The following is a 27,464-nucleotide window of genomic DNA, read 5'->3' on the forward strand; positions in this document are numbered from 1 at the left end:
ACATCTAAACTGGTGGGGACGCATTGCAGCAATTAAAATGTCTAAAACTCCACAAATTCTATGTTTATTGTCTGTTACCCTTCGCCTTCCCGTCCACTTTTTATGCTAAAGTATGTTATTTACTAAATTCCTTTGGAATAATAAGACCGCACGTATTAGTCTTAAGACTCTACAATTGCCCAAATGTGAAGGTGAGGTTGGTCTTCGGATTTAAAAAAATATCCTTTTGCATTCCTTGTAACACAATGTTCTTTATGGTTCTACATTGCTATGTAATACGATTCTTAATGCTTACCCCAAACTACTTTCTTTATCTCAGTCCTCTGGTATTGAATTTTGTATTTCTCTTTTCATCCGTTCAGGACATACAGCCTCTAAAGTATATAAAAAACTTACCATTTCAAATTCCTCTTTTTCACATTTGGATCAAAAATGGTCACCACACTTAAATCTTCATTCACTTAGCATATCCTGGAAAGACATTTGGAATTCCAACACAGCTAATTATCTTCTGGCCACCCTTATACAAACTAATATTTACCTACTGTATCAATGTTTTTGAACTCCTGACAAATTATTTAGAGCTAAACTTCTAGATACTCCAAATTGTTGGCACTGTCCGTCTGTAACTGGTGACCTACAACACTTATTTTTCAATTGTTGTATCATTCATCAGTTTTAATCAGAAATATAGCCAAGACCCGAACAACTCTATCATTTCATGTTCTAAGTCTCAAATCCTCACTTGTTAAATCCATATTATCCCCTATGGATTGTAAAATTGATGGATTTCCTTATTTCTGCTGCAATCAAATCGATTACCTGTAATTGGAAAGACGCTACTTCACTTTCTGTTGATGCATGGTGGGAATGGATCAATTTTCTTAGACGTGGGCACTGTTTTTATCCACACTCTCATACGGACTCCTCTTCTTCTAGGTCTAGTATGTGGTCTAGTTTAGGTTCCTCTATCAATACATGATATACAATTTAGAAAACCTATTTCAATATGTAATAATTAATCTTTGCTTACTGTAGCCCTTTTATGTTTATATTATTATTTATAGCTTGTATGTACTAATATGTAATGAAGCTATAGGTGTTATATTTTTTCTTCTATTGTAATATGTTCCTGTACTATATTATTCGGTATTTTTTGTATTGTGTTTCATATCTATGAAACATTTCTTCAATAAAGCATTTTGAACACAAAAAAAACAAAGCAACGTGGGTTAAAGGGTTAAAAGTACAGCTGGGGGAGAGGAAAGGAGCGTGTTTGGACAGAAGGTGTCTAGGAAAGGGTGACAAGCCTCTTTTAATGATAAAAGGGCTGTCTAAGGTCCTGTTACGTGGGTTGGAAGTAAAATGCACTGAAGCTCGAGATTGGGCAATGATGGCACATGGAAAGGCTTGCTTGGTATTGTTTTCATTTTGTGCTTAGTGTAGCTTAGCAGTATTTCATGTTTATATTTTTACAGTTCTGTGTTCCTGGAGATTTTTAGGTCTCGCCTGACCCAGCGCATGCGCTGGTCTGGCGAGACTTGTGGAGAGGGCTCCAAAAAGTGCTACCAGGCCAGCCTAGAGCTACAGTGCATGTGCGCGGGCGCGCGCGCCGCACTTTACCACGATTACTTTCGCGGCCGCATGTCCGCTTTGCATAGCCAATAGGTCTCGCTTTTGGGACCGTATAAGTATTTAGTTATGCAACTGTTGCATGGCTAAACACTTATAAGGTCCCAAAGGCGAGACCTATTGGCTATGCCAATGCTTGTTTTACTTCTCACGCTGTTTGCTAGTTATGTATAATTTTGTAATTTCCTTTGGGAAGGGGAACCTCTGATACCCGAGGTGTGTTCCATGATGTCCAAGCACCATGGAAGAGTACTCCATAATTGTCAGCATTTCGGTCTGCCAGGTGACACCCAGGCAGCTGAGAGAGTGCGTTTGCCTTCTGCTGTGCTCCATAATAATCTTTCTTTCTTAAATGCTCAGCCGCCTGCTGTCCTTATTTCAGGTTGCCTGAATTACAAAGGTCTGACGATTGGTAGAGAATGAGATTGAGGTAGATGTAAAACTTTTTTTTGATTTACTTTGATATCAAAGGTTGTGCAAATAGGGAATAGTTCACTTGTATCCTCCTCTTTTTAATTAATAAGTGGTATTATTGCCTAATACCTATTGAATCTTTCCTTGGGCTGTAAACCACATTTGTGATCAAATGTAAATCACCGAAAAAGAAGTTATAAAGTTTCTATTATAGACATGTAACTTTACAATTCAAGTTGCAATCTTTGTTTCTGCAGGGAATTAACTATTGGACCAGGAATGGCACGCAAGCTCTCCGGACAGGAAAGTGATTGCAGTGGAGAGGTTGAGTCCTCAGTCATTGAGGCAGATCAGGTGGCGCAAGGTGAAGAAAACTGGTAATCTAGATTTAATACCACCATTTGCATTATGTTATTTTTAACCTGTGTAGGAAAAATCAGTTGTGCATATTCATGTCAAAATTCTCTGAAAATGACTTCGGTTTTCTCTTTGATCAGCTTGCAAAAATGAAATTCATGTTGTTTTATAAGGTCTTTAAAAATATTTGCTAAGTGCCTTTGTCTGCTTTTAACTGTTTTAAACTATAACAATAACCATTGGTGTAGGTAAATCAGAAAATATAATACATTCCCTGAACTGATCAGCCACATTACCTATTCCCTAATTCCATTTGATATATACAAAAGAATCCATGACTAAATAGAGTACTTTGAAATATAAAGTTTATTTACAAAATAACATTCATCAGTTTATTTATCTTTGATGCCTGCGAGAATAGTGCACCAAGATAAAATTGTAACATTTCTCACTAGTAAAGCAAAATAAAAACAATCTGATCAACATTGCAACCCATGTTATGGAACACCTAATGTGCATATGTTTTGTTCTTAAAACACTTAAGCACTCCTTATTCTGCATCACTCGCAGTCAGGTTTATCCACTCAGGCTTAACACAGGAAAAAAGCAGAAAATGAATCTACAGCAGGTTAAAATGCATCTCCTAGAAACACTTTTCAACTTGTACTTAACTAGTCCCACAAACAGGGGGCTTGGCAGTCTGACACATGGATGCAGCAAAGTTAGCTTGTGTTGGCCCCCATGAACGAATCTGTCCTGCTGCGATCAAGGCAGAATACCCGACATGCAAAGCCAGGTTTGGGGCTCCTGACTGCTGAGACCGCACCCATCATCGAACGAGGGGGTGAAAACATGCTTTGAGAGCAGACAGGAACTGTCTCGTGGCACACATGTAGACAATTTACCATAATGGGTAGGATTGAAAGCTGCCTGAGAAGACAGAGAAGGTGAGTTAGTTGGCAGTGACTAAACAGCCGACTCCTAAGACCTTCTGAGGCGACAGTGAAGTGCTTCATGGAGTGCCATGATACCCGGGAGAAATTGGACAAGATTCTAGCAGCTGTCACTGAAACCGCCACAGTCATCGCCATCGCACTTGTGAAGAAAATAGATGCAGTGGTGGTCGATCTGGCCTCCGGAGTGAAGAAAGCTGACCGGGTGAAGGAAACATGAGGCAGGCTGGCGCGCATATCCCCAAAAACTGCAGAGTTGCTCAGTCATAACAGAGCTCACAGTCATGCTGCAAAAATGTAAGGGTGGTTGGCCTGCTAGAGGGTGCAGAAGGCGCATATGCAGTAGCCTCTATTGAAAATTGGTTGAAGGGTGAGGTGGCACCACCAGGACTGTCACATTTCTTTGGGGTAGAGCAAGTTTACAGGATGCTGGCCTGGCCTAATCCCTCTACTCCCCTTTACCACTGCTACACCTCCCCTCCCCAGGATGATATATGGTGACTGGAGCAAAGGTTATGCTCTTTACAGATTATACCCTTGCTGTACAGAACCAAAGGTCCTAATTTCTAAGAGTTTAAAAAATACCTTGGAGATGTTGTGCACTACTCTTTGTGACAGATTCTTTTGCCTGCAGATTCCTCACCTGTATAAAAAACCCAGGCATCAGACTGGATCTTAAAACTTCAAAGCTCTCACATTGCCGGTAGTGGGTGCTGGCTCCGGATCAAAGCCGGAGTGGCGTCTGGTGACCTCAATGAAGCCATATAGTGCCTGGCACAACAATGTCGTTTGCCTTTTTCGTCCCTAAGCTCACACTCTTTGAGGAGTTTTTCCTCACAAAACTTCAAACTCTAAACTGCAGGTACCATGTTTCCTCCCAAGAAGTCAGGATTTAAACCCTATGGGGATTGCGCGGAACAGATGCCCATCACTAACCCCCACGCCATGTATCTCTGGTGCCTGGGTTCAGACCACGACTTCTAGGCCTGTGCTTTGTCAAAGCATGTACCCGAAGGCCATTACGGTGGGGGAAGCGAAGGTTTTCATAACTGACCAAGGAGGACTGTCCGAGTCAAAGTGTGCCAGGCACAGTTTGAAGTCCCCATCCTCTTCTTCTAGGAGTAAGAAGAGTAAACACCTCTGAAGCGCTTCTTGCTCTTTTTGTAAGTCCCATTGTCGCTTTCCCACTCCCACAGGACTTTTATCTTCTGAGCTGGAGTTAGTCAACAGTGAGGCCGTGAACCCCATCCCTCTGTTCTGAGCTGCTCTGCACCGGTGGTTACACTGGAGACGGCCCTAGATTGGCCCCTATCGCCATCTGCACCAGGATCGGCGCTGTCCACATTCCCAGCACCGATACCAGCATACCCAGAGTTCCCAATGTCTGGTTCAAACCCGGCAGTGTTTCTGCACACCATATACTCTATCTTTTCTAAGACGTCCGTGCCAATCGGCTTCCCTCTGGGCTCTTCAATGCCATGCTGACAACCAATGTTCATGCCTATGGCCCGACGCTGACCGCCATTGCACCACTGGCTCCAGTGCAGGCCCCACATTAATTTGACTCGGTCCTGTGTTAGAAGATGCCATTGATGGCACCATTGCCACCAGCTTTTCCTCCACCTCCGATTTCGGAAATGGTGCCACCAGCACCAATGCCGGACTCTGTTCTCGAAATAAGATCTCGGAGAGAGTCCCAGTGCTTCATTGCAAAGGAAAAATACAGGGATAGGCTACATTAAATCTTTGGCACTGTCTCAAGCACCATGAAATGGGCTTGGATCAGGAGACACACAGAGAATTTAAAGGCCTATTGTCTGTCTGCAAGCGGCCTGGACACATCCCCTGAACTGGCTGAGGCCGTCCCCGCTGGACCACCAATACCTGAGGTGATGTCTCTTCATATGATCATAGTGAAGCAGAGGTGCTTGATCTCAAACTCCTATCTGCAGAGACTAAGGCGAAGGCCCTCAGAGAGGTGCTCCTGTCATCAACCACTTTAACGGAGCCCGTACTCCCCTTTAATGAGGCCCTCCTAGAGCCAGTCGTGGCAGTGTGTGTGAAACCTTCCTCTGCGTTAAACAGGCTAGTTGCCCATCGGGGATCGCCTTGCTCTAGGTGATCCACTGTTCCACTCTACTCATTCTTCACCTGAAAGCCTCGTGGTACAGGCTTCCTGCTCTGGACAATCTAGAGGGACCTTTTCATCCACCCCAGGAGAATGCGCATTGAAGCACCTAGAGGCATAGGGAAAGAAGTTCTTCTCTGCAGGATGCATGGCGCTAAAATCCATTAATGTCAGCATTCTTGTAGGAAGATTCACCTATGACCTGTGGGACATGGCACAAATGGTAGTTTCCCATGAGCCAGAATACATGTGCCAGCACTTTCAAGGGATGGACAGAACATCTCTAGGCACATTTTCAAGTCAGAACTGGACACCACCGTCTCGATTGCCGGGGCAATGGGTCCCTCAATCTCGATTAAGAGGCATGTCTGTCCGAGAACCTTAAATATTTCAGCAGATGTGCAGAATAGTTTGATGGACTTACTCTTTGATGGACCGTGTTTGTTCTATGTTTGAGCACTTCAAGATCAGTAAGGCCACCACTTGTTTCCGGTCTTGCAGCTGTGTTTCTGTGGCTTCTCCAGGGTCTTTATCTTTTGCAACAGACTACAATATCAGCCGCAAGGTCAGCAGCAGCCGCCAGATCCTTTCCTCAAGCAGTACCGATGTAGATCCACAGGAAGGGGCCTTCAGCAAACCTCTTCCTTCTCCCATGGACCGTCAGGAAAGCACACTTAGTATACTTCTCAACCTCCATCAGGAGTCTGTGAGAGGGAGAGCGTCCTCTTTTTCTCTTGAACTAGAAGGCCATCACTTCGGATTGGTGGGTCCTTTAAATTGGGGAAAGCGATTACACTCTCCCTTTCCTCAAGGCTCCTCTCGCTATTGCTCCTCTTGCCTTCTTCCCTCCCCCTCACCCTCTGATCACCTAGGCATACTTCAACAGTAGGTGGCAGAATTTCTAAAGGAGGGAGTGGTTGAGTTAGTGCCAGTACAGGAAAAGGGCCAGGGGTGTTACGCATGTTACTTCTTGTTACCCAAAAAGGACCGAGATCTGTGTCCGATCCTGGACTCGGAGACCTGTACATCCTCAAATATTTCAAGATGCTGACCCTAGCTCAAGTTCTACTACTGTTGGAGCTTGGAGACTCAATGGTGTTGCTCGCCTTGCAGGATGCATGCGTCTGCATCACTATCCTGCAGATGCATCAGAAGTACTTGTGGTTTGTGATTGGTTCTACACATTCCCAGTTTGCGGTACTGCCCTTTGGTTTGACTTCGGCATCTCGAGGCTTCACAAAGGTGATGGCAGTGGTAGCCGCACAGCTCCAGAGGACGGGCGTCCCTATCTTCCTTAAGCTTGACGACTGGCATATTAAAGCAAGTTCGGCAGAGGTGGTGTCACTCCTTTTGCAGTCATCAGTATCCATGCTGTTTCACCTGCAGCCCTGCCACTGACTCCAGATAATAGGGCGATGCGGAACACTACCCTGCTCTGCTCCTTCCCGCCACCTCAAAGGATTACCGGCATTCAGGAAATTGTCCATTATTGCAGCACAGCACAAAGTTCCAGCTCTAAAGGTCCTCAGATTCCCTAGGTTTGATAGCTTCCTGTAATGTCCTAGCCATGCAGGCACATTGGCACATGAGGACCCTGCAGTGGTGCCTCTGCAGACAGTGGCTACAATATGTGGGAGGCCTTTTAGGCTTGATCGTGATCTCCCCTCATGCTGCTTCGAAAGTGGCTTGTTGGGGAAACAAGATGAAACTGACATGAGGAATGGCCTTTACCCCTTCTTTCCCCCAGCCCCAGCTGTGTCTGTGGTAGTGACTAATGCCTCCACGCTAGGTTGAGGAGCTCATCTGACCATCAGAGGCCTCTGGCCTTTAGAGGAACAGTTTCTTCATATCAGCGTGTTGGAACAATGGGCGATTCGGCTGGCCCTCAAGGCCTTCCTCCCCTCCATCCAAGGTCGATCTGTCCAGATCTTGACAGACATTACGACTGTGATGTGGTATATCAACAAACAAGGGGGAGTAGGGTCTCTCCTCCTTTGCCTGAAAGTGTTGAGACTGTGGTCTTGGCCAAACCATCAAAGAATCTGGCTCACCGCTAATCAGCTAGCAGGTTTCTTTATTCAGATCTGACAGCCTAAGCCGGCACTATCCTACCGATCACAAGTGGCCTCTTCTACCAGAGATAGTCATAGACATCTTTGTCCAATAGGTGGACTTGTTCGCCTCTGTGAAAAGTGCTCAGTACTGACAGTTATGAGCCCTCCATTATCTGTTATGGGGAGCCTTGGGGGATGTGCTTCAGCTGAGGTGAAACTTGCAGCTTCATTACACGTTACCCCCAAGCTCTTTGATTCCTCCAGTTCTGAAGAAGATTCACCAAGACCGGGCACAAAGTCATTCTCATTGCCCAAGAACGGTGTGTTAGACGGATCGCTATCGCTTCTTCATATGTTCCCCCGCTAGGTCTCTCACTCAGGCCATACCTTCTTTCCCAGTCTGGGTTACGGGGGGGGGGGTGACACAATCTCTGAGGCCTCCACCCACATGCTTGGAGATTAAGCGGGGAAATCCGAGTTCCTTTCAGCTGCCACTGAAGGTGGTAGACTTAATCTTGTGCATCGCCCCTTCACCAAATCTGCTTACTCAGGCAGTTGGAGCAATTTTGAGCGTGGTGTGCGGACAATAGTGTGGACTCCTTGCTCCGAGGGATTGTGTGATAGGCACTATCAATTGGTATTTTGTTGTGTTGCCTGCATCCCTCTGTCTTCTGTACCAGCCGTCCCTTTTCAAATCCTCCATAGTTATGCATTTTCTAAAGCGGTTGACAAATATGTATCCTCCAACCCCATTTGTTGTTGCCCAGTTGGCCCTTAATTTACTTATGGCTTTTCTTATGAGTTCTCCTTTTGAAACCCTGCATAGTTGTCCCTTAAGAATGTCAACTGGTGGGTACCACTATGGACAGGTGGGTGAGCGAGTTGCAAGCTCCCAGTTCCCATCTCCAATTTACCTCTTTTTATCCTGATAAGTTGGTATTTCAAACCAGGGCTGCTTTCCTGCCAAAGGTGGTGACTCCATTCCATCTGAAGTATACGAAAAACTGAGTGATGGAATGCTTGAATTATTTTCAGTCACTGGTAATAACTCAGGCTGCTTTGCAGTCAACTGTCCTCCCTGAACCGGAACACAGACAACAAAGGAATGGTTTTATCCATCACTTTTTTGTACACTTTAGTCTATTCCATCTGAGGCAGTCCAGTACCCTCCCAACTTTCTAGCCTCAGTCTCACCTCACTAAGGAAGAGCGGTTGTATCGGTTGGCTCCCAGGTGGGCGGTCTACTACTGTCTAGACTGCACCAAGGACAGAATGGCTGGATGACCAGCTCTTTGTTGAATACTGTGGTGCAGAAAAGGACTCTCGCAAGATAGATCATCCTCTACATCAACACCTGCTATGATTTGGCCAAGAAAGAACCTCCAAAAGGAATCGGGCCCATTCCTCCAGTGCCAAGTTCACTACTTCTGCCCTTGCCAGAGAAGTTTCTATATCAGAAGATCAGCATGGCAGCTATGTGGAGTGTCCCTACACTCTATTCTCAAGCACTACTGTCTGGAATCTGAAGTGCCTAGGGTTGGACTCTCAGTCCAGATGGTTCTGCAGGGTTTCCCTGTCTAACCAAGCATTAAAACTCCGCCTTTTACAAGATATTGGTCTGTAATCTCTTCTACAGGTGAAGGTAGAAGTATCCATCTGTGGTAATGATCTTCTGGTGGATACTCTATCTACCTGCAGCTTCCTCACCAACCCGACTGCCTCCTGTTATAGGTTGCATTATAGGGAAAGTGAATAAGATTCTACTTTTATTTTGGTACTGCACTACTCTGTCGATGTTAATATACCTCTCACCTTGAAGGATTGATGGAAATGGTAGGAAACTGAGGTTGTCGCTGCGCCAGGGCGGGTGCTATATGGCTTTGACATCACCTGACACGACTTTTAGCATTGATCGGAAGCCTGCTCACCCTACCAGCAACATGAGCTTTGAAGTTTCAGGATCCAGTCTGATGTCTGCGTTTGTTGTTTGTTGTTTGTTGTATACAGGAGGAATCTGCAGGTTGATAGAGCATTCACCAGAAAGATCTTTACCGCAGGTAAGTAACTTTTTCTTTTTGCGCGACTTAGGGTAACAGCGACTGTTTAAACAGTGTTTAGAAGAGGGTGCTGGCTGGAAAATTGGAACAGTAAGTAGTTATGAGATATGCTGGCTCCCAGGAAGAGACAGCAAAAATGGAACAGAATGAGAAACATGCTGTTCTAGACAGGCAGACGCCCCTTGTAGTTCCAAGCCAATAGAGAAATTCTAACTTCGAATGTCAGAGGCAAATAATGCCACTAAAAGGCTCAGCATATCTACATACCTGAAAAGGAGGGGGGTAGGCATCGCTCTATTACATAGAGGAGTGTGTCATGTCAAACTTAGAAGACGGTGGCAGCTCTTTTGCACTACGTGCTCTCTATTTGCAAGGGGAGCATGATTTGGATAAAAAAAAGGGGTGCAGTTCACGGCATTGAGAAGACCTAAATGGTCATTTTGTGCTGCTATTTGAGGAATTACACGGGAGGGAAGTCCTAATAGTGAGTATGCAAGCTTTTATGAATCCATAACAGCAGAACTGTAGGCGCGCCAATGATCCTAGGAAGGGACTACAATGAGGTGAAAGATATATACATAGACTGGTTCCATCCATTGCTTCTATATTCGGAAGTGCTCAGAGTTGCCAAAGGAGTGTGGGACTGGCAAGTCCATTGGGAGGTAGAAGATGCATGGAAGGTGACTAACCCAGGCTACAAAGAATATTAGTTTTATTCAAGCATGTATGTGTTTTTTCGTGTAAGGCTTGAGAAGATTTAGTGCTTCAAAAGAGTACTGCCATTGGTAACGGATAATGAGTACATTGGCAGGCCATACTCAGATGATAGGCCACTGCTATTACACCTAACATGGAGCAATAACAGGATGACTATTCCTTCCTGGATATTACACCAGTGCACTAGATGATCCAATATTTAGGGCAACCAGTTGCTAGGAAATAGTCAGATACTTCCATGAGAATGAATGCACTGCCTGCAATTAATTAATAGAATGGGAGGCCTTTAAAGTTGCAATAAGGGTTAACTGCATGTGATCATCATGTAGAATATTGTATATACAGAGCTAGGAGCAGTTGATTATAACATTCGAATCCTGGATCAATTGGTACCGGCCCCTGTAACCTGCAAATAAAATCTTAAGGTGACCAAAGAAACACAAGACCAACTGACACACAGGCTAAAATACCACAATTAGGGCTTATATTGCCTCTGGCCTGGTTGATTTGCCCAGACCAGTGATGCGCTCCCATTGCTGGACATAATGACAGCAAGAGGCAGGTGAAATAGACACAGGCAGACCTAAATAAGGTATTTTATTAATACCTTCAGTCTCTGTATGGCTGGGCAGAGGGACGAATTATGAGTTATTGACAGAATACTTGATGGCTACCAACCCAAATTGTCTGACACCGGAGCAGAGAGAGGACATTAATGGTACAATGAATGTTCAGCAGGTAAGGGTGGCCATCACCAGTCTTGTATTTGGCAAAAGGCCTGGTTTTTGATGGACTGCCAGTAGAGTATTGTAAAAATATATGCAGGCAAATTGGCACCTACATTATAAAAAGTATATGAGGTTGCCTACTCGATTACCAGATTCTACCAGTGAAGCCATGATTGCTCCTTTTCCTAAGCGTCGGCTAGAGGCTTTTGATAAGAGCATATAGACTGCTATCCATGTTAAATGTTAATTATAACATTTTAAGTAAAATGGTGGCTTCCCGCTTAGTGGCAATTTTAGCAGTTTTGATCCACCAGGAAGAGAATGGCTTTGCCCATGGACAGAGTGCATCACTTAATATAAGACACCTGTTGCACATCCTGGAAAGGATTCCAACTGAGGCCGGCAAGCCAGTGTTTTTTTTTCTTTCTCTGTAGACCTCGATTAGACATTTGATACATTAAATCTGAATTTTCTGGTATCAGTAATGAAAACAGGGAGCATGGAGTGACGATAATAAAACGGACCACAGTACTATATATACACACCCCGAGAACAAGAATAAAATGTGGGAGGACCATATCGGATGCAATGAGAATGGAAAACTGTTGCACCTGTTATTTGATCTGGTAAAGGCAGGAAGAGGTGCATAACACAGTATGCCTATAGAATATTTTATGGAACAGGACACAATCTACTGAGACTGCTGTGAAATGGGAGCAGACACAGTTACCCTCAGAGCGATGGAGATGCTGGTAGCAATCGAAAGGTGGTGCACCAATCTATGAATGATCTCATTTGATGGCACAATATAGTAAGTTTCTAAGTGGTTTGCAGAAATGCCTCCAGTTGAGAGGCTATGGGAGTGCACAAAGTGAAGATATTAATCCTTTCCAAGATTTTGTGACAGCACAGGCTGCTCCATAAACTAGAGTAGACAGTTAAACAGCACTGGGAGAAATTACTGTACAAGTGTATGCAACCAGTTCTATATGCTCCTAGGATACAGCACTGAAGGGGCAAAAGATAAGCAGAGCCACACTCTGGAATAAATACGAAATTCACACAGCGGGTGACCTATATGAAGATGGTTCCTTGAGGATGTTTGCTGAGTTAATGGACATAAATGGTATTTTCCCAGGTCACTTTCTGTGCTATGATACGCATATTAGTATCATACTTGTGAGATGGGGTCCTGCAGTGTTAACCGAGCCCAGTGGAAACCACACAATACACACCATAATGAGCCTAGGCAATGGGAACAGGGCAATCATACAAGGTATTGCAATCCGATCTGAAGTGTAATTTAACCATGTTAAGAAATAAGTTGGCGTGCAACCTCTGCCAAGACTTATCAGACCCAGACTGTACTGCTGCACTGAAATACCTAGCACTAGTGTCTAAGAATGCACAATTTAATTTACAACAGTATAACATACTACACAGTGTACCTTACTCCCAAGAGGCTAAACTTAATGTACCAAACTACTCAATGCGAATGTCCCGGGTGCAGGGAGGAGAAGGCGGGTTTCTTCCATCTGACATGGTCATGCCCCAAAATATTAGATTAGTGTATAGAAGTGAATAGAGTAGTTTAGAAGAGGACAGGTAAACTGGGTCTGCTGAAACCCCAGTGATCGTGGGGGCTTTTACCTCATCCAATCAAGAGGAAAGTGGGCAACAGGTTGATTTGGCTCTCTAATTGGCAGAGTGAGGTATTACCACTTTCTGGAAATCCACCCAAGGTCTCAGGCTAACTAAGTGGGCCAGAGCAATACAATACTATCCTGAAATGAAAGGCGAAACGCAGAAGCTGGATAATTGTAGAGGCAGGGACAGGAAGTAATATACACAACGGTGGGTAGAGGACATGGAAAGGCTTGAAGAGGCAAGCAGCTCGAGTAAGACAATACAAACCTAAAGTTGCAAACAAGTGTGAGCATAACAAAATTCAAAAGTGCATTTGGGGTTGTCACATGGATTTGGAGTAATATCATTACTATGTTGGCAACATATAGATAAATCATCAGATTGGCCCTTCCCAGCCCCTTTTCTTCCCCCCTGTGGTGCCAAAGCATAATCAGCAACTTATAATGCATATTTCGTAAGAGCTCATCAACTCCCGGCATAGACCAGCAGCATCGGACACTTATGTAATTTGAATGATGTAACGAATCAGCAAATTAGACACCGTGCTGACAGAGATCTTCCTGTAGTTACTGTTTATATTTTTGCTTTTCATTTTGCGGGTTCTATTTATATTTTTTTCTAATCAAAGTACTGTCCAAATAATAATTGACATGGATTGTGAACTGTATTTAAAATGCAAGAAATGAACAACCAGCATTTAAGGTGTGAGTCACACTTTGATATTTCTAACGTTCCGTGCACGATGTAAAAACTAATAAAAATGCTTAAAAATATGATCTCACAAACATTTGTATTGTAAGGTATTCCTGTGCTAAGGTCGTCAGAAGCTCCTCTTCTTGCACAGCACATGCTTAAAAGCAAAGCGGAGAGTCTAACATTTCCTATGTTGGGTTTTAAATAAAAATCACCTTTTTGAATATAACCCAAGCCATTTCATGTGTAAGAAGAGAATTTTAGACCCAGCCATCTAAAGTATTCACATGTATCAGCAACACTTCCTTTTCAGGCCAGACTGGCACCCCTATAAAAGAAGGGTAGAACTTTAGCAGCATCATAATAGCTTACACAGGGGTGGCGAATCGGTAGGACACACTTGCTCCTCCGACCACCGCCACATTGAGTATTTACGGCGGTGCCCCGGGTTTTGAAACATGGGGGCCGCAGCGAGGGAACAGAAGGAGGCATGGGCTACCCCGACAGGCTGAAGCAGTTGCGCTGCTGCGGGGTAGAGACCCAGATACCGTCAACAAAATGAGACCGATCCCGCGCTGCCTGCAGCTGCTGGGCCAGTGGGGGGCCCTTGGTGGTGTGCTACGGGTGGCAGCGGTTGCGGCCTGGCGTGGAGTACGACTTCCTGTGAAGCACCTAACAAGGTGGGTGGAGCCCCGGAGGATCCAGGGACTTGCCCTCCAATAACATCTCCCGCACACTTGCCTTGCTCCCTGGGTCATACCCTCTACCTGTGGCTCACGCACAAGCACTGAAGGCTCCTCCAGTGGGGCACATAAATAAGGCTTAATGCTTGGGGCATCACTGGTGGCAACTGGACTTGACCCTCCCTGCAGGCCCCTCACTGACTGTCAGTATATCCACAGCCAGGAGCAAGAAGGAGTGCTCTCTTAAGCAGATGCACACGTGCTCGTCTGGGACCGCCGTGGAGCAGAGTGCACAGACACTGTGACATACAGCAGGGGCTGAGGTGTGCAACAAGAAGGCCCCATTAACGAGATCCTTCATAGAAGCTTTTTGCGATTCTCAGTAAGGACATTCGAGCAGTAAAGAAAGAACTGAGCCAGGACATCAAGGAGGTCAAACGGGATCTGGCGGATGTGGGCGACAGGGCGTCCACCCTCAAGAACCATGAATCCAGCAGCGACAAGGAGATTGAGCTGTTGCAACAGGAGATCATAAGACTGTGGGACCAACAAGCCCAAGCGGAGTACCTCGAGAATCGCTCCCGCAGGAATAATATCCACATTCGTTGTGCAATGTGCAAGGAGGAAGATTCAGACATCACCGTCTATGTGAGAGCTCTCTTTCTGCTGATATTGGGTGCACACGATGGCATGGAGGTGCATCCTGATAGGGTGCATAGGGTTGGTCTCTCAGGGACATTGGGGACGCATTCATTGGATATCGTCATCTGTGTCCATGATTTTGAGTTAAGTCTATCCTGCACAAAGCCTGTAACGCACAACCTGTGCAGGTCAGAGGTCATTCCCTTATGATATTTGAAGACCTGGCGACACTAACTCTCAAGAGACTAAGAGACTTTTAACCTGTTACTACCTTTCTCCAGAGCAAACACATTTAATAAAATTGGTACCATCCTTTTCACCTCAGGTTTTGCTGGAATAACAAACTACACCAACTTACATCCTTGGCGGAGGCTTGTTGCCTCCTGAATCTCTCGGAGGATAAGGCTGAGAAGTCGCTGCACAGGCCAAATGGGTGCAGAGAGCGCCACCACAACCATTGGAGTAAAGATCCGGCCCCTTTGTGAGGCCACAGACCAGATCCTGCCACCATGACAATGGAGCGACGGGGCGGCACTTGACAAACTGGCTGGTTACCTGGAACAGCATGATTCGGCTTGCACCTCTTCAGGTCGGGCCGGCCTGATCATGCCACATCACCATTGACTATTGCTTTGCTACTGGGAAGAGTGTCAGGCGACCTAGTCTCATTTTTTAAACATTTTTTTTTTTTAGTATCTTTATTCCATTTTTATCATTTTCTCGATACAAACAAATCAAGCATAGTCATATATTGCACTTGCATACAAAATCAATATTGCTGTGTCATTACATATATGGTTCCAGATATTATCACTTGGTAAGCACAGCGCAATTTACCTCTTTCGCAGAAGGTAACGTGCATTGTCAGCTTGGTATGGGTATATGATACCCACGTATATTGTCACCTCTAATTGAGGGGCAGGACATGTCAATCATGTATCTTCTTCTTACAGTAATTGGTCAGATGCGAACATGTCTATTAGCACAGTTACGTATAGCGTGTGTGCAATACAATTGTTAAATAACAATAGACAATAAGGCATGGGTGATAGGAAGTGGACAATATCGCTGATTACAAGATATCTTCATTTTTCAACCTTTGAATCATAACTAATAAACTTAAAATAAATGCAAAAGAAAGGGAGATATCAAGTACACAAAGAAACATGCATCTAGTGTATTATGTGCCTTTCGAGTGAAGTCATGTCGAGGGTCGCACGCATTTTAGCAGACTTGGGTTGCTGTTCCTAGTCAGTATGTGATTGTGTGGATGCCAAGGTATCATGCCTCTAGGGTTGTGTCCATGTAGTGTCATGAAGGAATGTGGGGTCATTGCCCATCCGAACAGTCCTGTCCAAGGGTGCCTTGTGTGCATGGCCTATCCGCCCCACCCAGGCAGCTCTTCAGGCATCATCTCCCACTCGCTGTACTGGGGGAGCACTCAATGCTGCACTAGTTTGTGTAAGAGTTTTCAGAATGTCATCCCAGGCCTGTGCAATAGGAAACTTGCGCAGCCCAGCCGTTTCTTCTCTATGAAGAATGGTGCTCTCCGCCTGTGCCCAATTTTCTAGAGATTTTAGCCAGTGGGGTGCCTCCGGAAGGTCTTTGTGTTTCCATCTCTTGGTTATCAATCGTTTTGCAGTGATTAAACCGAAGTCACAGAATCTAGAGCTTACTTTGTTCGCTTTTGTACGTTTGTAAAACCCCAGGATGCAAACCTCCCGTGTGTGGCACTTCGGTGTTGATGCTGCTGGTGAGAGTTGCTGTTATTGTGCGCCAATAGGAGTGAAGTAGGGGGCAGGACCACAGCATGTGCAGTAGGTCAACACCTAGTAGATGGCATCTTGGGCAAGCAGAGGTGGCGATGTTAAAGTATTTATTAATCTTGTCTGGCGATAGATACGCTCTGTGTAATATATACGTTTGTATGAGTTTGAAATGTGAATTATGCGGTATGTGTGTGGCACTGGCTAAGACACGTTCCCAGTCCTTGTCCATCCAGGGTTGACCTCTGTCCTCAGCCCAACTCGTCTGGAGTTTCTGTGGTGGCTTTAACACCTGTGTAAGTAGGGCCTGCACTAGCCAATGAATCACATGTGTCCCCTCCCCCATCACATGCAGATACTGCAGCAACTGATGTGTTTGCGGCTCAGTTGTCAAATCTCCCCATGTTAGTGTCAATGTTCGCATGATGGCTGCATGTAGGAGGAACTGACCCACCGACAAACCAGTACCCTCTGTCAGGGTTGCAAAAGACAACAAGGCACCATCCGCGTATAGATCTCCCAGTGTCTCCACTCCTGCCTCACTCCAGGGCGCCAGCGCTGCGTCCATTACAAAGTCTCTGCCTCGGGGCGTACCAACCAGTGGCAGTATTGGGGCATAGGGAATAGTGACTTTTGTAAGTTGGAGGCTCCTTCGGTAGCATCTGTGGGCTAACTCAATGTGTAACTGTGTCGGGCGGAGAGATTTTGCCAGTGGGTGAAATAAGCTATAGATTTGTGTCTGTGTCCATGAATACGACTCAGTGGCGGTATTTACCAGGTACTTGCCGCTTAGCCACTTTTCAACCCACTGCAGCTGCGCAGCTAAGTAATACAATTCTAGATGAACTGCCAAGCCCCCACATTCCGGTGGCGCATATAATTTCTGCAGCGCTATTCTGGGCCGCCCCGTATTCCATATTAGACCTCTGATTAACCCCTCCAGCTCCCGAAACAGCCGCACCGGGACATATACCGGCAGATTTGCAAAATAATACAATAGCCTTGGTAATACTATCATTTTAGTTAGGGTGACGTAACCATTGAGTGGCAGAGTCTTCCAAAATTGTATCTGCGCCCGTATGGAGGAAATGGCGCGCACCGGGTTGCCCTCCAGTATGTCCGCAGGGGATCTGTAGATGTATATGCCCAGATATCTAAACATTGTCGGGTACCAGGCAAGCGCCGTACCATTTATTGTAATATCAGTTGCGTCCACATTTTCGCGAAAAGAATAAGCGCCCGATTTGGCCCAATTTACCTTAAGGCCTGAGACCTACGGAATATGTCGGATATAGCCGGCGGTATATCATGTAAGTCTCATGTACAGCAACAGGTCTTCAGCATATAGGGACAGCATGTGGAGACCATCTTCCAGGGGTATACCCCAGTCTGCTCCACTTTCTCGCAGCAGAGCCGCCAGAGGTTCCATGGCAAGGGAAAAAAGCAGTGGGGACAATGGGCATCCCTGCCTAGTTCCACGTTTGACCCTGATTGCATCAGACGTGAGCTTGCCTGTGCGGGCCCGTACGATGGGTTGCTGGTACAATAACTGCCCCATTTGTAAGTACCCGTCTCCTAGCTCATATTTACGCAGCACCTCTGCAAGATAGGGCCACTCCACTGAATCAAATGCCTTCTCCAGGTCTAGTACTAAGCATCCAGATCGTGGCCAATTCTCGGTTGCATATTTCTGAACTCTAAATAACCTACGGATGTTAAGAGAGGTGCTCCGAGTTGGGACAAATCCATTTTGATCGCTATGGACCAGGGCTGGTACAAACAGGGATATACCCCTAGGTGGGGTGGAGGCAAGGATTTTATAATCTGTGTTTAGCAAAGCCAGTGGGCGATAGGAACCAAGATTCTGCCTGGTTTCAGGAGGGAGATCAGCGTCGCCTCATTTTGCGTAAGTGTAAGGGCGGAGTCGTCTAGGACCGCTGTGTACACCCGCAGCAACTCCAGTATTAATATATCGGAGTAGGCTTTAAAAAATTCAGCCGGTAGCCCATCCGGACCCGGGGACTTGCCGTTCGATAGGGAGAAAATACTATCCCGCAGTTCGCGGTAGCGTCAGGGTAGTGAGAAACTCCTGTATGTCCGTGTCTGTAGCACGCAAGCAAGACTGATACATCATGGTGTAGTGCTCTACAAAGGCATTGTGTATGTCTTTCTGGGTATGAACCGTGTCGCCATGTGTGTTTTGGATAGACATCACGGGTGTGGTAACTGTGTCTTGCCATATTAGTCACGATAACAACTTGCCAGGTTTGTCTCCCATATGATGGGTGCGCGCCGAGTGTGCTGCGTAATTCAAATTGCGGAGTCGGTCAAGTAATCTGGAATGCTCCCACCTGATTTGCGCCAATGACCCATCGTCACTCTCTACAGCCTCTCCTTCCCTCTGGAGCAGGTAATTTTCAATATATGTGAGTTCAGTCTCTAGTTGTTTTCGTATACCACCTGCATACCAAGACATTTGCCTCTAACCACTACTTTAAACACATCCCATTCTACTTGGGGCGTCGTGGCGGTGCCAGTATTCTCTTCAAAGTAATGTAGTATATGTGTGGCCCGCAGATTCCAGAAGGGTGCATCTAGTAACATGTCTGGCTGCATCCGCCAGGTTGGGATCGGCGGCCGGTGGCGCTCCCACAATACCTCCAATATGTGCGGGTTATGATCTGAATGTGTCCTTCCTAAATAATAGACTGCAGACACATGTGGAAGTAGTTCTTCTGAAAGCATGTACCGGTCTAATCGTACATGTAAACTGTGAGCACCAGAGTAGTAAGAATACACCCTGTCATGGGGGTTACGGCGTCTCCAGATGTCCCTGAGACGCCACTGCCCTGCCCAGTTAGTCAGCGCCTTCATGGAAGTATGTGTGGTTGTGCCCGGAAGGGGTGGAAAGGAGCAGTCCAGTGTGACATCAAGTATGCTCTTGTAGTCTCCCCCCCAGAAGCATAGGTATATCATGACACGGCGCTAGGACGCACGACATATATCGTCAAAAAAGGTTGCCTGGTCGGTGTTGGGAGCATACAGTGATGCAATCACAACCTGTCTGCCATCCAATGTGCCTCGCACCATAACGTAACTGCCTTCTATGTCTGTCAACGATTGTGTAACTTTAAGTGGGACCCCTGGCTGCACCCAGATTAGCACGCCTAGTGCATATGCTGAAAACCCCGTGGCGTATAATTGGCCTCGCCAGCGGCGGTGTAAGCGTTGGATTTCTGATTTGGTCAAGTGCGTCTCTTGCAAGAGAGCTATTTGTATGCGATGTCTCTTGAGGTATGAGAATATCTGATACCTACGTGACGGTGTGCGCATGCCTCGCACATTCCATGTACCAATTTTAACTGCAGACATATTTTCTAAAGTACACTAACCTACCATGTGTCCCCATCAACCCATCAGACTCACACAGTGTATATGACCCTGCAGTGCACAACTTCCCCCACATGGTGACTCGTGGCATTTTTTGTCGGGTGAGATAGGTGTACAATAAGACATCTCATAACAAACCAATACAATGACACAAACATTAATATAATTCCAAAAGAGCGATGGTGCAACAAGCAATCGTCCAAACCCTCAATAGAGGCAGCAGTCAAAACGACCTGGGGGGTGCGCTGCGTGTTACGTACCAGTAATTAACAATATACGTGTCCCATGTTCCAGAGGCTCCCCGTCTACAATATAATGTAAGCAAACTATGCGCCCCAGCTCGCGAACCCCCTCCAGGCCAACTGCGCACACTGGCGTCGACGCAGCTATGACAGAGCATAAGATCAAACCCTATCTTCCCCTCCAATAACAGTCAGGCGACCTTGTCTCATGTTGGAGATGACTTTGACGGATATGTCCCTCATGGGACTTATCCCGTTACCTCTGACACACGGAGACACTGTTTTGATATTGTTTTTGTTTTGTCATCAGGTTGGGTTTCATAGGGGTTCTTAGGTTGGGGTACTCACACACTCACAAATGCCTGGATATGACTCTTCCAACTCCTCCCCACACAGTGGGGCAGAGATGGGAGAACCTCAGGCAGCAAACTCTGGCCGGGCGTACCCATACCCTTCTCAACGCACATCATCTATCTCCCCTCTCCCTACACGCTGAGCTGAAGGTAATCACCTTAAATATGGAAGGGCTCAACAAGCCGGTCAAATGCAAGGCAATCTTATCCTACCTAGAAAGTACTGTAGGATATTTGTTTCCTTCAGGAGACACACCCACTAGCGGGGGACTGACAGACTGAAATCAATCCACTTCTCGCAACAATACTTCTCCAACTCCACCAAGACTGTTGGGGTTGCCATACTTAAAGCGGACAGTGGGACGTAGAAATTGCAGAATTGAGGGGGCAACTGTTAGCATACTCTAAGGCGACTTAACCCTTACTCTGGCCTCTATTTATGCACTCAATGACAATCCCGAACAATTTCTTGAGTGGGGCCACTTCAGAGGTACTGACCTCACCGGATCAAATGGTATTGATGGGAGGGGACTTGAATCTGGTGATTAGAAATGACTTGCATAGATCTGGACAGCTCTATGGACATACAGAGGAGCACTTTCAAGACTGGCTGGGCTGGCTACAAGAAATAAAGCAGAGTGACTTACAGCGATGAACGGGGCCTTTTAAATGCCGACATGTAGCGGTGCCATAACTTCGTATGGTCACCCTGTGAATACGTGACCATTTGGCGCGTACCACATATCGAGGTGGTTGTAGGTACGAGAGATAATAGCAACTACCCGACTAAGTGGTAACTTTAAGTGAAGCAAAGACTGGTCATCACGTAGCCCTGATGAAGTTGTACAAAGTGGTAGCAACGAAACATGTTGGCGCTTTAGATATAATAATGGTCTAAGTTGAACCATTTTTTAATTGAGGACGCTCACGACACTGAATAAAGCTATAAGTAGGATCTCATTTTTATAGTTGGACTGGAATTCTGCTTCTCTTCCTTTGGGGACCAGCTTGGCACGCTTGTGATATTCACACCTACTGTGCATATTCAATTTCCTTTCACTGTTTCTTTTCTTCACTTTTGAGAAAAATTACTTTGGAACACATTTCTGTTTTCCTGGTGAGAAAGCAACCGATAAGTGGGTGAGATAGCGAGTACCAACTAGCCAGTCCCCCTTGGTGTTGCTACCGTTAGGTGTTTTCTCCCCTTTCTCACATTTTTCTCATAACTTTTTTCACTTTTTTTCCCACAATTTCTTCTAACCTTTTTTAATTCTGGTGGGAATTTTGGTACTGCAGTACAGTGACATTGTGATATAAACTGGACATATAGACACTTGAATTAGCAGGATTATTCCGCATCATAGGGGGAGTTGATAGGAAATGTCTGAAAATCGGGGTTATCCGTCCATTGGGTCAGGCCTTGGCTGTCTATAATATGTTGAGTGGGGGGCAGCCTGACTTGTTTTCCCTCGAGGCTCCTTTCTATGTTGGTGACTTATAGCGATGCCTGCACCCACACATCAATAATTATACTTTCTACTTGCATGCACATAAGCATTACGCCCGCTTAGACCACTTTCTCGGCACAAGAGACATGCAGGTTGTAGAAGTTGAGGTAAAATATGCCCCTGTAACCCTTACTATGCGGGTGCAACCACCTAGGCGGACCTCCCATCTGTGACGCCTGCTACACCGCCCAGAGACGCTTAGCCGTATTGCTCAGGTGCTTAAAAACTATCTATAAGTGAATGATCAGCCAGGAACTACTATTGCTACCATATGGGTAACCTTGAGAGGGTTGTGCAGGAGGGGGGATTGATCACCCTCTCTGCTGCCAACAACAAGGCCCATATTGAGAAAAGACAGGAGCTTGAGGGGAAGGTGAGGTAACTAGAGGCTATTCAGAAACTAAAAGTCCCTATAAAAGGATCAAACGTAGCCGGTGGCGGCGCAGGATTACCTTCGGGGCACACATACACCCCGACTTACGCCTCAAGAGGCAGACATGCTCAAGCAACCTATATCTATTGAGAAGAAGGTTGTGATGTCCATAGATCGCCAGAAATGGCAGAAATCCCCTTGCCCAGATGGGCTCCCCACGCCTCTTCTGCAAGCAGTTTTGCCTGACACTCTCTTCCTATTCTCACACAACTCTTTAACTCCTTTGCAGACACTGGCACTCTGCCACATTCTAGGCTAGAGTCTTCAATCACGGTCATTCCCAAACCTAAGAAAGACTAGAAGCAGTGCAGTTCCTATCAGCCCATCTGGCCTTTGTAGAAGAATTGTGGAAGTTTGTAGAAGCTGTGAGATTTTGCATAAACCTTCAGAAATCCCTGGCTCTTAACCTCTTGTATTCCCCTGGGGTGCTGACCCACCTGACTGATAGATGCATACTTTGGGGATGACGCCTCCATATCTTACCTGGGAATTCAAATTTCTGCAACACTGAGGGATATCATAGTCATTAACTACTAAAACTTACTCAAGCAGATATGCTACAACCTCGCCCAATAGAAACACTACCTCCTCTCATGGTTTGAACGAATAGCTGCGCTCAAAATGACCATGCTGTCACACGCCCATGTTTTGTAAAAGCCATACCACTAGCGCCCCCAATGGGTATGCTAGAAGTGTTGCAGACGGACGTTAACAGCTTTGTGTGTGAGGGTACGATACCATGTATGACTTGTGAACAGGCCAATAGCCCTAGCAGTGAAGGGGGGCCTGGGGATTCCTAACCTCCGGCGCGACTATCAAGCGGCTCAGCTCCACTTTCTTGTGGAGTGGAGTTGTTCGGTATCTGAGAAGCATTGGTGTTTCATGGACAGGGCTGTAGCAATTGACCATCTCTGAAAAGTCCCCTTCTTGTGCAAATCACAGTGGGCATGGGGCTTATACTCCTCCCCCATTTTCAGAGCCACTCTAGGATTGCGAGACCAAGTGGCTACCCGCAGTGGGCTGACCTCCTTTCCATCGCAGCTAACGCCGCTATTCAGCAACCTAGAGTTTAGCTCTGGACTTCATCCTGCTGCATTTGCGGCCTGGCAGGTGGCTGGCTGCTGTTCAGTGGGCCACCTGTTTGATGCTGAGGGGCCCCTTTCTTTTGACCCACTTAAGGCAGTCTATGGGCTTGCAGAAACTGAACGCCTACCCTATATGCAAATTAGACACTGGTCACCCAGCCAGGCATACGTAACAGATAAGGGCCCTCTCACTTCCTTTGAGAAGTGGCTGTTCTCTAAGGACACTGACAGACGCCTCATCGATGAACTATGTTTTCCTAAATCATACTCCTGCCAAAGACAAAAACTCTGGGGCAGAAACGATAGGAACAGAAACTGGGGTGGACACTGGCATGCATGGAGTGGGACGAGATAACATTATAGGGTGAGAGAGACAGCGTATAAAACTGCAGACGTAGAGACCACGGTTAATATCGCAACTTACTGGTACCCGACTCTTCTTCGTTTCCACCGGGGCAATACCAGCTGTAGCACAGAGTGCTGGAGAGGATGCAGGGCGCCTGGGACATTGCTTCATCTTCTCTGGGATTGTCCAAAGTTCATGCTTTACTGGGAGGCAGCATTGGCTTACATTGACAAATACCTTGACACACGGCTACCAATCTTTCATTATCCTGGGTCTCCCCAACCATTTGACTTTTACACTCAAATCGCATAGGGGACGACGCATTGGTCCGGCATTGGGCGTGGCGCTTCAGGATGATTTTCTCCATTGGGGGTTCTGTGACGCTTCCTATGCACACAGCTTGGTTACACAAGTTTTGGCGCATATTGGGAATGGAACGTCTGACCTTAGTGTTAACCTCTCAATCAGACACTTATCGAGACCAAAGGAGGCCATACATTGCCCTATTCTCTACTGAATTCTATGAATTGTCGTGCCCCAGATACCTCCATGTACTGCGTTTGACAGATACTGAAGACACGAAATATGGAAGAGGAGGGCAGCCTGGGAATGAGCAATAGATACACCATGTAGGATAGATATACTAGAGTGGTGTGAGTGCTACCAGGGGAGGGAAGGGAGGAGATTTGGAAAGTTTAATGTTCTACTTTTGCTTCGTGATACTGCATAAGAGGGGCATGCTTTCCAGGACCCTCTGTTACCTGTAATGTTGTTTTTGTAAAATAATAAAATACTTTTGAACCATAATTGCTAATACAAAGACATTTATAGAGGCATCCCAACACTTTTTTGAACCATAATTGCTAATGCAAAGACATTTATAGAGGCATCCCAACACTTTGGGAAGACAGTGTTTTTTTTAATTTTTTTTCCTCCGCTGGCCTAGTGCTTGACCCGAACATCTTCATGCAATCCCTTCTTTGTAAAGGTCATTGGAATGCCTTAAGCACATTTCTTTCTTTCTTTTTTGTTCCAGTTGGTACTATCTCTATAATGACATCCTAATTTAGAATACCACCATTGTTGTGTCCCTTAACCTCATGATCCAGCAATACTGGTGTTGATATGGTAAACGTATAAGGTTTCTTGAGTAAGAACTGAGATGGTGAACATTTGAAATCTTTTCTTACAGCACTACTCAGGAGAATCATAAGGCGTTCTGGAGTGGCTCCATAGTGGAAAATACTGCACCTGAGGTTGAAGTAGCAGAAGTGGCAGATCCAGATAAAGACACTAACCTCAGCATCCCACCGGTTGTTCATCTCACACATTGTCTTTAAGGACTCTCTGGAAAACCGGGCTGCATACATTTTAAAGTTTACAGAAAAATCATCTACATTCTTGTCATGAGGAATATGTATTTTCGCTTATTAGTAATTTATAATTTATGTCCAGGCGCATAGTTTATTAAATTACAAGATCTAGTGGATCTAGATTTTAGTACAAGCCATATATATGTATATGTACCTGTGCATACCTGATTATTGTTGTGGGTCGCCAGTATATAACGGCAGCAATACTTAAGTAATCACCTGTCAAGTTGCTTTCAGCAGTGGACATCATGAAATGAGTCACTCCCTACTTGTCTGAATTTCTTGTATATAAATGATTGTTTTGCTTTTTGGGTGATCTTTGCATTGATTCTATCTGACATTACGAAAAAAAGTCAAATAGTCTGAGCTAATCCCACCCCATACTATCAGATCCAAAATCAATGTAATTCCTGTGTGAGGTGCACGCTTTCGATCTAGTTACACCCCTCATTTCTTTAGATATTTGGTAAAGAGTTGTGAACATGATTATACATTTGTCAGTGTAAAAGATGGTTGCAACTGGCGCAAGCATGAGTATGTTTTTACATGCATTTGGTTGCCCTAGCCCATACATTGCTATACTATACCTTTTATGGAAAATGTATATTTCAAAAGCTTTGAAAAATCACTTTCAACATTGTAGGATTATGCAGCTGAGTCCACTTCCTTTAGCACATTGTTTGCCAAAAATTAACACGTTATTGCCAACAAATCTGTAACAATACGATCTAGCTTCATAGGCCGTCGAATAGTTTCCAAGCCTTGACTAGTGTATTTACACATGCTCAGCATCTTATTGGAATTTTTGACTGCACAATTATTAATTCAGCCATGACAGTAGATATTTGATCTCAGTTATAGGCTTTATGCAAAAAATGTATAATCTTCATCTTGACATAGGCACTTTGTTCAGATTTATCATCGGTTTCAAGCAGAAAAAAACAAAAAACACATTTGATTTGAGAGCCCATTTTTAACTAGGTTGAGGTTAGTTGCATTGTGTTTTATCTGTGTGGATTGTAGATTTGGAGCAATGGTCTGTTTTGTATTTTTTCACATTGATCAAGTGATGCACTTTATGAATAATCAAGAGATGTATATGTGCCAAGTTTAATTGGCCTTTGTGTTTTGAGGGCAGGGGTTTATGTGTAGTGCCTTTTGTATTTTACTTGCTCTGAGTTGAAAGGTCTGCCACTGTAGAACAACTTAACAGAATTGCTTTAATGCATTTTGTTGCAGTGTTGTGCTACATAATTAAAAGTGCCTTATTTCTATCTAGTTTTGCATTGGGCAGACTTTTAATATGTGGGTTTTCCATTTTTAGTTCCTTTGTGCCACCCATTTTTTGATGCTGTAATAATTCTTATAAAGCTAAAAGTCTATATAATATGGACTTTCTAAGAAATTGTGCACCAACCAATAAAAAAAAGAAAGAAGTATCTGCATTTTTTTATTGTAAATGCGAACTTTTAGTACACTACTGTGAAAACGTATTGCTAAGTTTGGAAATACATTTATTTATGCTGGCAAATGCAAACATTTTCTGTTTCATTTTACTGTCAAAGTTCACAATGGTTCTTCAGCGTTGAAAGATAATCTGACATTTCCTATGAAACTATTAGCAATATAAAAAATATTTCAAAGCACTTTAAGTGTGTTTGTAAAGGACAGACACAGCTTAATTAAGCTGCCATATATTGTAAGCTAGTAAAATCTTGGGTTTATTGGATCCGCTGTATTCCTATAATCCTACGGGTATAGAGGGACTGGTCAAACTTAGGTGCGTGGATTGCAGATGGATAGCCAAAATTCATATGGTCAAAGACCAAGGAAAGTAGGTCACAAAACTAGGCAAAGACAGAGCAGAAAAATTGTGTCTTTTGATTTGCCTGGAATGGCAAATTACCACCACTGAATCTGGTTCTGCAGGTAGTTAGTTCCAGAGGGCGCATTCTGAACATACAAAAATTCACCAAAGCTATATTATCCAGGTGGGCAGATGACCAATACGTTCTGGAATGTCCACCTCAAATTATTGGTTATAAGATGTGTCAGGAAGAATTTGGAAAGATTTGCAGAATTTTAGACTTCGAGTCTTAACGTATGCCTCATATTGTCCTCATTTGTGATCGCTCTTCAAGTGGAAGCTAATAATTCTAATCTTCAATTGTCGTTTATATAGTGTACAAAATCCATATGGACCTTGGCTCTTAAAATTCCGGGAAAACTCCTTTTAGAAAACAGTCAAATGCATCTGTTCTAG

General features: G+C 44.9%; 1 protein-coding gene across 2 annotated transcripts in view; it reads left to right on the forward strand.

The window, feature by feature from the left end:
* Positions 1–26,634, forward strand: part of SNX16 (sorting nexin 16) — a 188,708-nt gene extending 162,074 nt beyond the window's left edge. Inside the window, exons 7-8 of one of the 2 annotated variants that reach the window (XM_085605354.1) lie at positions 2,304–2,423; positions 25,021–26,634. In XM_085605354.1, coding sequence (XP_085461480.1) covers positions 2,304–2,423; positions 25,021–25,168 — 268 coding nt within the window. In that variant the 3' untranslated portion in view covers positions 25,169–26,634. The remainder of the gene's footprint in view (positions 1–2,303; positions 2,424–25,020) is intronic. The other variant, XM_085605355.1, reaches the window with a different exon arrangement.
* The last annotated feature ends 830 nt before the right edge of the window (positions 26,635–27,464 follow it).

This window comes from Triturus cristatus, chromosome 5_1 (assembly GCF_964204655.1).
Source record: "Triturus cristatus chromosome 5_1, aTriCri1.1, whole genome shotgun sequence".
NCBI classification, from domain to species: domain Eukaryota; kingdom Metazoa; phylum Chordata; class Amphibia; order Caudata; family Salamandridae; genus Triturus; species Triturus cristatus.